This window comes from Asparagus officinalis, unplaced genomic scaffold (assembly GCF_001876935.1).
Source record: "Asparagus officinalis unplaced genomic scaffold, Aspof.V1 AsparagusV1_Un828, whole genome shotgun sequence".
Lineage (NCBI taxonomy): Eukaryota > Viridiplantae > Streptophyta > Magnoliopsida > Asparagales > Asparagaceae > Asparagus > Asparagus officinalis.
In genome coordinates this window covers 8,484-22,213 of record NW_017973087.1, presented here as the reverse complement: position 1 = coordinate 22,213, position 13,730 = coordinate 8,484, and the positions used below count along the sequence as shown (strand labels likewise).

Below are 13,730 nucleotides of genomic sequence, written 5' to 3'. Positions count from 1 at the left end.
ATATCCGTCTGACCCGCGCAAGCGCGGGTCAGACCACGCCGACCCGCGCTCCCCGTTGGTCAGCAAAACCTGTCGCGCTATTTCGACCCCTGGACGGGTTTTTGACGGTTTTCTGCTGTTTTCTCAGGATTTATCTATTACAGGCATTCCCAACTGACTTGATATCATCCACAAACGTGATTAGGTCTTTATTAACTAAAGATAAGGCCAAATCACTCATTCTTATCTGAAAACCCCCCAGCCGAAGCCTATAAATACAGGCCTAGGGCTCATTTCGAGGGGCGAACATCAAGAGGGCGAAAAACTGCCGAATTGGAGAGTATAGCACGAATTTCAGAGGACAAGTCAGATCCCGACGAACTTCAGCATAAAGAGGAAGGCTTTCGAAGGCTCTGAACCCGTATTCCCCTGTCCGTTCCTTGAGATTAGGCTTGGTCTTAATCTCGAGAAGAGCTACTGATTTCGCTTGGTCGATTTCAGACCTTCAAGCGAATACTTCCTTGGTGAAGTAGGAGCTCTGTCAATTTTTTGTTAACCGGATCCGATCCGTAGGCAGTCCACGGATATCGACGTCCCCGGCACAGGCAAAGATCCCACACAAGCAGCGGGTGATAAACATCCGTTGCGCTGTTTGACAAGAGTTACAATCTTTATTTTTATTGTATAAAGGAGATCTTATAAAAAGATCGATTTTTCTTTTTATTTGAGTTTATTGTAACGACTGAACTTGTAATAGATTCGAAGCAATGAAAACATCAACTTTTGACCCAAACATCCAACCCAGCCGCAGTTAAGCAATTAACCCTAGGTTCAGAAACCCTAGATCCCAACCGAGGCCACGAATTGGGCTGATCGAAGATGAGCTTAGAAAAAAGAGAAAAATCAAATGATGAAGGTTGTGAAAAATTACCAGCTTCTCCCCAAATATTATGAGCGACGAAATTTTTCACATCGAGAGACTTTGGCCCATCTATATACTATATATAAAAACTCTTACCCCTGAAACCGCCAAGTGGCAAATTATCCTTTTTTTCAAAATTTTCTTAAAAAAAAATCCCCCACCGCTATTAAAGCTTGGTCCTAGTACCGCAATTGAAACCAGTACCGTAATTATAGCTTGGTTCCAGATTTTTCTACATTCATCTTCAATTCCATTGCTCTAATGAATTCCGCCGTTAACTACGAGGAAGCAGTTTTTTCCCCTTTCTTCAATTCCCAAGCTCGCCTCTTCGTGTTCGTCTCCTAGAAAAATCGTGCTCCGCCTCTTCGTCTCTGTCGACCAGAGAATTCGTGCTCCTCTTCGTCTCATCGTTTCAAACGTATTCACTGTGATCTACACAAACCTCCTCTCCCTCTACCCCCCCTCCTCCACTGCCTCCACCACTTCACCTCTTCTATCATGATCAACAACACCGCTCGCTTTCGATTGAGGATGAGGCATCTAGGGTTAGGGTTCAATATTCGGGTCAAAGTCAGGTAACTTTAATGCATCGAAGGCCTAGAATTAGGGCTTCATTTCAAATTTTTCTTCTCAATCGATAATCTTAAACTATCGATGTTTTATCGGGAGATCAGAGCTAAAATGTGTTGCTTTATTATTCTTCAAAGATTTTGAGGCGAACGATTATGGTCATGTTTACGTATATAAAGCATATAAAATTAGGGATATTTTTTAATTTCTCCTTTCAATATGTTTTTAAGATATGTTATTGCATAATCTTTTTTTTGAGATTACTTATTTAGAAAATCATAGATCTTAGCTTTTCAAGGAAAGAGATGGTTTCTAAAGTTAATGGATGAGCAAATGTCACGAAGCTCTCTGAATAAATTCAATTCATTGGCTATTTTTTGATTTGTAAGTGGCTGGAGGCTCTATTGGTAAAAAGATTTTTAACATTGTTGTAGTTTTCCCTTCTAAAGTCAATTTTTAAAATAACATTCCCTGAGCTAAAAATTTGAATGGTGTGCAGTTATCTTAGGAAATTTCTTACTCCACCAAATTAGGAAGATGCCTTTAGCTCATGTTTTGGTTATCAATATATTGTGACTATGCTGGAATTTTATGCTTATAAGAGTTCACCAAAAATTGTGGCTCAATATCATGGAATAATATAGGAGAACTGTATTGTACAAGGTTTTACGAGCCATAGATATGTGTGGTGCTGGAGTTACAATTGTTATGTTGTAGTTGTCGAAACAGCCTGATTTATATCATGTTTATTTAGTACTTTTTTCAGTATTTCTCCCTTCTGTGATCGATGTTAAGGTTTGGTATGCATATTTCTTTCCAATTTGTATGTGGACCTTCATGCCACATTACATTACTTTTTATGTTAATATCTTCTGTATAAGTAGTTTTTCTTTCTAATTTATATGTGGCTTCATGTTTTTGCCAAACTACTAATCTGTAAGCGAACATGCTGCAATCTATACGCCGATAAGTGTCCACAACTAAGTAAAAATTTATTAATTAGTTCTTTTTATTGAGATGGCCACAAAAATTGGTCTTAATAGAATTTTTGTTTTTTTAAAGATTATTTATTTAGAAAATGAGATGAGCAAAATGTACTCACAAATGTTTGTGTTTTTTATTGAGGTGGCCACAACTTATGTTGTTATTCACACATATCTTAGCTTTTCAAGGAAAGAGATGGTTTTTTATTGAGATGGCCACAAATTAGGTTGTTATTCACACATATTTGTGTAACTGGTAGAATCTTTGACTACATTGAATGGATTTTATCTCGATGATTTCTCTCCAAACAAACCATATAAACCCTCTATGTGGACTGAAGTCTGGACTGCATGGTAATTGCTTGAATTCTAACCAATTTTTCTTTAGTTTAATTAGGAAGAATTGGTTATTTTTGAGTCAAATTCACAACCTTTTGTTTTCTTTTGTATAAATTCAGGTTTACAAGGTTTGGAGGTACAGTTCCTTATCGACCCGTTGAAGATGTGGCCTTTGCTATTTTGCACAGTTCATACAGAAAGGTGGATCTTATTTCAACTACTATATGGTGAGGATTTAATGTACTATGTATTGTAGAAAGACCTCAACACATGCTGATGAGAGTTGCTGTTGGAATTCACAAGGAAGATATTGATTCTGCTGTCAAAACATACCATCTAATGTCACAGCGGTGGTTTACACATGCTTCTCCTACCTTATTTAATGTTGGCACTCCTCGTCCCCAGGTATTGTTCTTTTTCCTTTTATTTATTTTTATGAGTTGAAGGTAGTTTGAAATTATCCTCTGATTCAAGTGGAATTGTATGTTGCCAGTTAAGCAGCTGCTTCCTTATTTGTATGAGAGATGATAGTATCGAGGGCATATATGACACTCTCAAGGAGTGTGCTGTTATAAGCAAATCTGCTAGAGGAATTGGTGTTTCTGTTCACAATACTTGTGCAATGGGCAGTTATATTCGTGGAACAAACGAAACTTCTAATGGTATTGTCCCAATGTTAAGGGTGTTATAAATTCACAAACCTTTTGTTTTATATGTTTCTCATGTTTTTAGCTCACAGTAGGGATGTTTATTCTAAAAGACAATACTCGCTACTTGGATTTCAATTAATGGAGTTGGCTTTGCCTTGCAAATATCTACATTAAGTATTTAATTTTCCAAGTTTTTATTTTAGTTTTGAATGAGTATGTTATGTAAGATACTTATGTTTTTTCCTTTTATGGACACACACACACACAAAAACTAACCTATATAACAATTTTTTATGGTTTATATTGAGATCTCTAAGTAGATATCTGACATAGTAAGTTGGTCATCAGTACCAAGTTAAAGCATTAGTAATTGACAATCCAATTAAATAATAGGGATAAATTTAGATACCATAATGCAAAATAGGGGTAAATTTTAGATTTGTTAAAAAAACCTTAATAAGATGAACAAGCAGCTAAGTATATAGTTGCTCTCCTTATCCTTTCATACTATACTGCTAATAAAAATGATTATCCACATTATTGAGTCTTAACTTAACTCGTGTTTATTCACAAGTTTTAATTTTAGGTCATAAAGTTAGGTGATTACTCTTGGAAACTGTAAAATTGTACTCATTATTTCCATACTATACTACCTTTCTTATCATTTTTGCTACTATATCAAAACTCCAAACATAATGTAATATAAATAGGTTGTAATCAAACTAACTATTGCATTTATTACTTTTCCTTTAGTAATTCTAAGTATTATTCATATTGTCCATCCAAACAAATAATTTGTTGCTAAGTCCCAAATTCTGTAGATTCAAAAAGATAATTTTTATTAAAATCCACATCCACTATTATAATAATCATCTACATGTCCTTAGACTCCAAGTTTATCTAAGAAACTTCAGTCTTGCCCCACTGTTTATCTTAAGTTCATCATCGGATCCTCTTCAACATGCATTATTTGTCCCTTGCTATATTATTACTGCCATTGCCGAGTCACAAATTCTTTAGGTTCAATATATCAAATACCTTTGAGCAAAGAAGCAAGGAAAAAGATTATTTCTATCAAAGACATATCCATTATTAGAATATCAACAGTGACCATGTTTATCCAAGTAATCATATGTGCATGTTTCAGTTTCATTAAGAGTAGGGGAAGTTTAAGGGAAACCTGTAGGAAGAAGACAAGGAAAGTTAAGTAAATTCCATTCCCCTAAATGTTAACTAGGTATTTATGCAAAACTTTAGTGTTGGAGTGTATTCTGTCATTTATAAGAAGTCGGTTGTGAAAGTTATCCTTAAAATTAAATGATTGGTCAAAAGTGAGGATACTGTCAAAATCTATTATGGTTTTGCAAAAAACAGGACAGCGCAAATGGTCGGAATTGCCCAAACGGTTACAATCATTTGGGCTAAAGCCGTTGGGAAAAAGTCTACCCCAACGGTCGCCCAAACGGTTGTAACCGTTTGGGCAAAATCCCAAACGGTTACAACCGTTTGGGGTGTAAAAATTTACCAAACGGATGTAACCGTTTGGCCAAATGTTAGCCCAAACGGTTGAAACCGTTTGGGCAATTTTTCGCCCAAACGGTTTCAACCGTTTGGGCTATTTATTTTAATAGTTTTTAAATTTTAACTTCTTTATTTATCTACTTGTTTATATACACATCTCATACAATAAGTACTCAACATCTCACAATGAAATCAAAATATTCTCAAACTTTGATAAATATCCAATGTTATATATTCATACACAATGTTTGCTCAATATACAATAAGTACTCAACATCTCCCAAAAGGAAAGGAAACAGAAAAACTATCACTAAATCCCTGAAAGATTTGGCCCGAGCAAATCTCTGTGCGCTTATGTGTGAGATCACGAGGCAAGTGTACAGATTGAGTGCAAACATCAGGAGACAATTGACGATTAAAATACATGGAACAGATAAACACCATGGCCAAAAAGAATCAATCATCGGCTTCTCCCAGAACATCCATGGAACAGGGAAGAAAGTTGAGCTGGAGCAATAAACGACAGATCTTGTTAAAAACACATTTCTTAATGATTGAATAATTAGAGATGAAGGTGTACCAGAAAAAATTAATACAGAACATGGCAGAAATTGAGTTCAGCCAGACCCCACCATATACTCCTAAATATTGGATAACAATTAGCCTCAACACTTCACAGATAACACTGCCTATCTGATAGCCCACCCCACGCCAGCTAGAACTTACTTCCCCATAAGATGCCACTATTACTCCAAGGGTGATGGTAGACAATAGCATTTTATATTGAGTTGCCCCATTCTCAAAAACATTTTCAAGTACAGCGACCGCTATGTGAACTGCATTAATCAATAGAACAACATTCAATAATTCATCTGCTATTGACCTGTAATGTGTTACTTTAGATGGACTAGCTAATTTCTTTTAATGATGAAAAGAATCACAAAGTTGGGACTTACAAGTAATCTTAAGCACCTGCATAAAAGCAACGGAGGTGTAGAAGTATGCACTATTTCTCAGCCAAAGACTCAAAGCAAGAGCTCCAGAAATGCAATGAATTAACAATCCAAATCTGAATTAGAATATTTTTTTCTGTACATCAGTACAAAATATTTAAACAAAACTCAGATATTTGATATAATGAAAGAAAACTAGTCAACTAGGAGAAACCCATACAAAACTGATCAAGCTAGTATAAAAATTAGTAAACTCCTTTAAATTGATTTTCTTATCTTTTGACATCTCTAAAAACAGATCCAACTATCCATACGTTTTTTCCCTATAATTTATGAACGGAAGCATCCTACCTCATATTTCTCTCATCTGGGACAAGATATAACATGTAATATTTTGATCAATAATGAAATAAAGTGAACCAATTAATTCAGCATGCAAATAACATCGAATAGAACTCCATTAAGGACCATTTTGTTCGGGTGATTGTTTACTAGAAACTTCAATAAAAAAATATCAATACTTTTGGCTCTCTTCTGCCTTTCATCATATCTCACTTCAAAGTCAAATTTATCTCCATATAGCTTTGCTGTATAGTGTACATAAATAGACAACATAAGATTTATAGCTTTCAAAAGATAAACACGTTCTGTATGACAATTTATTTTCTGAAATAAAAAGAAGAGAGAAGTAGGAAAAAGCAAAATAGAAGGACAAGAAGGGAGACTCTATATGCAAATGATTGGCAGTCAGTGCTTACTTTCTATTTTGCATTGTTTCCTTAAAACGATAAATCTGATGTCACTGCTAATTTTTAGCGGAGAAAAGTCATGGTTCTTCCCCAATAATTAATAGAACTAACAGGCACGGTTCAAATGCAAATGGCTTAGTTGTCCCACTGCTAATGAACTAAGAAACCTAGATTTGTTCCTTCAATTTTCCACCGGAAAATTTACAGAAAATCAGGCAATTTCTTTAACCCACAGAGATCATGCTTACACAAGTTTGTCAGCAAAAGATAGGATCCGCTATACCGGCAAAGAAACTCGCATTGGAAGGAGCCCCTTCTCTGTACTCTTTGTTGAAGAAGTAAAGGAAGAACCGCACTTAATTTCGTCAAAGCTAGGGGCATTTAACATTTGAAAGAGAGAGGGAGCCAAAGGTGACACTATGAGATACCGCACATATGATGCGTACAGGCCCTCTGGTCAAACATTTCCGCACACGCTTCACAGAATAAATAAGATTAAAGAAAGAAAGAGTTAAAAAAAGAGAAAAAAGGGGGGAGTTTTAGGTTGATTACTGTTCTTCGGAGCTCCGATTTCCTCGTCGAGGATTCCAGTGGGAATGGCTTGGATATTTGTTTCTTTACCCTAATTTAAAGAAAAGAAAAAGAACCTGATGAAGACGAGGAGAATGGAGGACCTGATGAAGACGAGGAGAACGGAGGAGATGCGTATGAAGATGACGTGGAGGCGGCGGTGGGAGCGTAGGAGGAAGAAGAAAATGGCAGAGGGATTTGAGAGATTTGGGTTTGAGATGACGGATTTGAGGGGATGGGGTTAAGGGGCGCGGGGATTTTAGATTTTGGGGGAAATTTTTGGGGGGAAGCGGAAGAGAACGGAGAAAAATATGTTTTTTTTGAAAAAAAAACTAAATCATCCAAACGGTTGAGACCGTTTGGGCTACATATTCCAAATGGTTAAAACCGTTTGGGGGTTGCGTTTGGGATTTTTTAACAGTCCAAACAGTTTTAACTGTTTGGGTTTTGTTATCCCAAACGGTTAAAACCGTTTGGGCTATTTTTACTTGCCCAAACGGTTCTAATAACCGTTTGGGCTGTCCTGTTTTGTACTAGTGTATTATGGGAACTACAACAACAGAAACATGCGTACGTAAACTATTAAGTGTGCATTCTACTAAATACTTCGATGTTGGTAAAGTGAGCAAATGGAATGAAATGTTAGTGAAGATTGTGCTTTGATTATTTACTCTACATAATTGAGTCAATGCTTTTCTTTTATTTTCCCCCCTTCAATCAACCACTTAACTGCACATATTAAACAGAACTCAGCAAAAGACTGTAGAGAATGAGGTCATTTCAAGTTGTTTGTCTCACAAAAACATTATAACAGATGTGTTCACTTCAGAATGAAAAAAAAATATATGAGTAGTAACTAATAACCAGAATGAAGTAACCAGCAAAATAGGAACATTTAACTTCATAATTACATTTATGTTCAACGCCTAAATCATGCAGATGCTTTAAAAATTATTGTGAGAGCACTTTACTCTCGCAGCGATTATGCAATCCAAATAATATTCATTGGGTGGCCATAACATACAGAGGATCCCCATTTTTTAGAAAGCAAAACCGTTTGAAAACCGAAAATTTGAAAACAAAAGGACCTGAAAGCTGAAAATATCAGCAGATGAGGTTAGGAAGGGAAATGTGCTTCATATTACTGGAGATTCTGGTAATTTTGGTCGGAGCTGAAGGAAAATGGAATGATTGAAACATGTACAGTAAAGTTCGGGGAATTTCATTCAGTCAAACAAGAAGAAAATTTGAATGAATCAAACCTTGCAAACCTTGAACCAAATCAAACCTGACTTGTCATATAACTGAGATATCGTGACAAGTTAAGCATAACGAAAGCTACCAAACTTCCAAGAAACTAACATTGAATTGCAGGCATATTGATTGAGACCAAGAATGGTAGAGCTAAAAAAATCAAAACAAGCATAAATAAGACAAATGATGTCCAAGTTCGTAGCAAGATTTTACAGCTAGTCGGCTGTAGCTTTTACCCAAAAGCATCGAGATAGCGGTATCAGAATTATAACAACTCAAGAACAGCCTTGAAAACAAAAGAAACTGGATAGAGTAACTTGAATGTGTGCCTTAGAATTATGCATCCTATCATGGGATGTCTGTAGCATGTCTGACTATCAATAGCTTTTACCTCAAAAAAAAAACAACAACATAAACTAGCTTCAGATACTAACAGCAGGGTCAAATTGAAAAAAGCTAGAGGATAGACATGGACAGCAAGTAAATCAAAGCTACCACTGACTTCATTTCCCATAAGAAAATAATGACAGTGCAGAGTGAATGTATCAAGAATACTGTCGGCTCTGTCTCTGTCTCTGTAGACTTACATTAAAATATTTTAATGAAACTGTTAAAAAAATTAAAATTTAAATAAGCTTGTCTTTTCATACACGTGATACCCCATATACGAAGTCATGTAGAAAATAATATCCTTGAAACATATGTTAGTAATTAAGTATATCCAAATAGTATTCAGTTGTATTCAATTTACCACTATCATGTCCATCAGCATGTTTTAAACAAATACGGAATAAAGAAACATGTATTCAAAGTAAAATGCAAGCGGGATAGGGAAGTATTATCACAAACATGTATTCAAAGAAACATGTCCATCAGCATGTTCATATTATGTACAAATATGATTAAATCTCCTTTGCATGCAAATTTCAACTAAAACATTCAGGTTGTCAACTAATTGCATGCATATGTTATCCTAGCCAACACATTTGTTTAGTATTTCTTCTCAAAGCAGTGAAATCTTTGAAGGTATCCTAATATATATATATATATATATATATATATATATATATATATATATATATATTAGGATACCTTCAAAGATTTCACTGCTTTGAGAAGAAATACTAAACAAATGTGTTGGCTAGGATAACATATGCATGCAATTATACAAACAACCTGAATGTTTTATAACAACATTTTCGACTATATGGTAAGTGAAGGCCTTCAAATTCTGGGCCACATACTGGACAAGCAAACTTGCCTTTTGTCGACCAACCAGAAAGATTAGCATAAGCTGGAAAATCATTAATTGTCCACATTAGGATAGCACGAAGTCTAAATGACTCTTTAGCATGGGCATCATATATCAACATACCCTCCGACCATAACTGTTTTAGCTCATCAATTAAGGGCTCTAAGTAGACATCAATATCATTACCCGGTGCATGCTTACCCGGTATCAGTAATGAGAGTATCATATACGGTTGTTTCATACAAAGCAGTGGGGGTAAATTATATGGCATTAAGACAACTGGCCATGTAGACCAACCTGAACTCATAACCCCGAACGGATTGAATCCGTCGCTAGAAAGCCCAAGTCTAATATTTCTGCATTCACGAGCGAAATTAGGAAAAGTCTTATCAATATTTCTACATTCACGATGTTGCGGGCTACGTTTTGTGTAACTTACCGACCAGATCAATTATAGAAGAAGAAACAGATGATGACTAAGAAGATATTGAAGAAGATGACGTGCTAATTGATAGCATGCATGTGGCTAAGGGAATCAATGATGACCCCCATTGGATGGATCATTTTTTATGTTAACAATGATTATATGGAATCTGAAGATCCATTGCCCGACAAGTTCCAAAATGAGGATTGGATAAATACCTCCCAAACTAAATTTATTGATGTTGGTTCAAATTTTTAATAGTATGAGGACTTCACCTTTAAAAAGGGAGATCTATTTGAGCACAAGGAGGCGTTGACCTATGCAATCTGAGAATGGGCCATCAAGAATTGGGTCAAATTCAAGCCAGTAAAATCTAATGCAACAAACTACCAAATAAAGTGTTACTTCAACGAGAAGATTCAAGTAGAGCATGCAAGTGAGCAGGATGAGAGAAACGCGGAATTTCCTTGGTTGTTGAATGCAGCTGTGAGAAAATCATCAAATGGACAATTTGTAATCTCTAGATACCACTGACTTCATACATGTTGCAATCCGTCGGTGAGTGTTGATCATAAGATGGCATCTTCCTCTTATATATGTAAGCTAATTATGCCTGAAGTGAGGGCAAAACTTGATTTAAATCTAGGTCAGATATTTCAAAGAGTATATGACATGCGAGGTATTAAGATATCTAAATATAAGGCATATGATGCAAGGAAGAAAGCGTTGTCTAGAAGATTGGGAGAAATCTTATGAATTACTTCCACAATATTTTGAAGCAATCAAGCGAAATAATCCGGGAAGTGAATATGAAACAATGTCCGAAGAGATCATACCGGGAGTGGAGAGGTTCACTAGAGTATTTTGGGCATTTGGTCCTGCTATCAAGGGTTTCACTTTTTGTCGTCCGTTATTGAGCATCGATGACAGACATTTATATGGCAAGTACAAAGGCATGCTTCTTTTGATAACTGGTATAGATGCAAATGACGGTTTATTTCCTTTAGCATTTATAGTCGTGGAGGTATAGGATACATCGAGTTGGAAGTGGTTCTTTGAACATATATACAGGCTAATTCCAAGTATCCAAATGCCAAAAACAATTACTCTTATCTCAGACAGGATGAAAGGAATTATAAGGGCATTGCATGAGGATTTTGGTTGCACCACATCACCATCAATATTGCTTAAGGCACATCAAAGATAATTTCAAGAAAAAACATGGTAGGGTTAATTTACAAAATCTTTGGTAGCAAGCTGGGTGTGCAACTGACACATTAGTGTATGAACATTATAAGGAGAAAATCAAGTCTTTGTCAGTAAACGCGCATAACTAGATTAAAAATAATTTGAAGCATCAATTCAACCATTGATGGATATTATGTAAAGATGGTAGGGTGCGATTTTGCATGATCACAGCTAATTACTCTGAGAGCATTAACAACCTACTAAAGGGATCACGAGCTATGACAATACAATCCTTGGTTGCGAGAACATTCTATGGGTTAAATGCATACTTCAACAAAAAACGTTGGTGATGGTGTAGACTAAATGACACATTACACACCAAAAAATGAGACCATTTTGCATAAAAGAATTATGACCGCAAGATCATGTCAAATAATTGTATTCAGTGACAACAAATGGCAAGTATAGGATTGTGACGGTACTTACACCGTTAACTGTTTGATATTGATTGCACTTCCACTTGTAACATACCACAACTCCAAAAAGTACCTTGCGCACATGTTCTAGCAGCTTCTTTCAATCAAGTGGGAGGTGCTAGAATTCCCTATAATCGGTACTGTTCACCATGGTATTTAACAATTAACTACCAAAAGTTATATAAGGAGAGTTTTCATCCTCCCAATGATATTCGGTATTGGCTTGAAGATAATGCATCATGTCTAATTCCACCTCAATACAAGAAACAAGTAGGCTGACCACGATCTATGTGAATTAAGGGAACCATGGATCAAGGACGAGAAGGAGTTGTGAAGCATAATAAATGTAGTCTTTGCAAACAACCGGGACATACTTGATCCCATTGTCCATATAGACCCAATAGATACCAATTAATTGGTAATAAATAAGATTACTAATTTTAATATATGTTAATAAAGAAATGTAATTAGTATATAGTTTTATTAATATGTTTAATAATTATATGTGTAAGTATCTACACTATGCTACCCGGGCCAGTTAGTGATGAGATCCTATATGACCAGTCTCAACACCGTTCATATATTATATCATTTACAAATGTAATTAATTTGTTCAATACATATTACATATTGTTAATTTTTTTTATTATTGCAATATTATATTCTTATAAGCTATTTCCTTGCTCTATAGAGAGGCTCGAATATTGTCATGGTTGATCATAACTATGGTCATAATCGTTGGTGACTAGAGGATGAGCGTATCATTACAGCTGTAGGACCAGCCGATTTCTTAACAAGTTCAAAGCTCCGTTGGATGAAACTAGGTTGGCCCCTACTCACCGTTGTGATAGATAGACAGAGACCGAAGACTAACACATTCCACTTCTGAATGGGAGAGGCGACTATTACTCTACAAGATGTATCTATTGTACTCGGTCTCCGCATAGATGGTCATTGTGTTACTGGCAGTGATAGAGCTATATGGTAGACCAAATGTGAGCAGCTGTTAGGTATAGCTCCGGAGTCAATGCCTGGAGGGAATATTAGATTGAAATGGTTAAAAGAGGCCTTCTCAGAGACATTGCCTATTGATACACCACAGATATTGATTGAGCAATATGCACGTACATATATTATGCACATGATCAGTTTGATATTATTTACCTATTCGAGTAAAGCTAAAGTGCATGCGAGGTATGTGTATTTGTATTTTGAATCTGTATTTAATTGCATTAGATTCTTTTAATAAATTGTAATGTGTTACATGAACATGCTAGGTGGTTACCACTCCTCGAGGACTTGGATGCATGCAGTACATTATCGTTGGGTAGTGCCGTTTTAGCGTATATGTACAAAGAAATGTCCATGGTGGTATTCATGCAAACAGTGACTTCAAAGAGTGTCTAACATTATTGCAAGTTTGGGCATGAGAGAGACTTTATTTGAAGCTGATACTATGTGTTCATATACAACTAGATGGACAAATTCCACTTGGATGCAGATATCTATTTTTAAATGTAGCAAATATAATTAAAGTTATCGTTATTGATACTAAATTTTGAAAACAACACACATGGAATGTCCAAAAATGGTATGATGAGACCTCGACTAGACAATTAGATTTTTACAGAAATAAGGTTGACCGTATGAAGGTTTTTCAGATATCTTTTCTACAAAAATAAGCTTTTTCTCTTATAGGTCATTTAATTTTAACGATATGCAAATAATATGTGAAATATTCTCTAGATGGAATGGGCGCCATACACTCAGTTTCTCAATCGCCTACCACCGGTATGCACAGAATACCCAGTTACACGGAGAGCCAAAGTTTCTCGTATATGTTTTGAGATTATATGGACTCATCTACTGAACTGTGTGCTTCGACAATTCGGTCGTGCAC

General features: G+C 35.8%; 1 protein-coding gene across 2 annotated transcripts; it reads left to right on the top strand.

Moving 5' to 3' along the window:
* Window positions 1-1,111: 1,111 nt before the first annotated feature.
* LOC109828201 (ribonucleoside-diphosphate reductase large subunit-like) lies at window positions 1,112-3,605 on the top strand. Of its 2 annotated transcripts, none has more exons than XM_020395231.1 (4): window positions 1,112-1,476; window positions 2,913-3,020; window positions 3,096-3,198; window positions 3,287-3,605. In XM_020395231.1, exons 1-4 carry the CDS (start codon window positions 1,400-1,402, stop codon window positions 3,482-3,484), a joined length of 486 nt encoding a protein of 161 aa, XP_020250820.1. In that variant the 5' UTR covers window positions 1,112-1,399; the 3' UTR covers window positions 3,485-3,605. The 2 variants fall into 2 exon arrangements, with proteins under 2 accessions (XP_020250820.1, XP_020250821.1); XM_020395232.1 differs by lacking the exon at window positions 1,112-1,476 and adding an exon at window positions 1,485-2,808.
* Window positions 3,606-13,730: the final 10,125 nt, after the last annotated feature.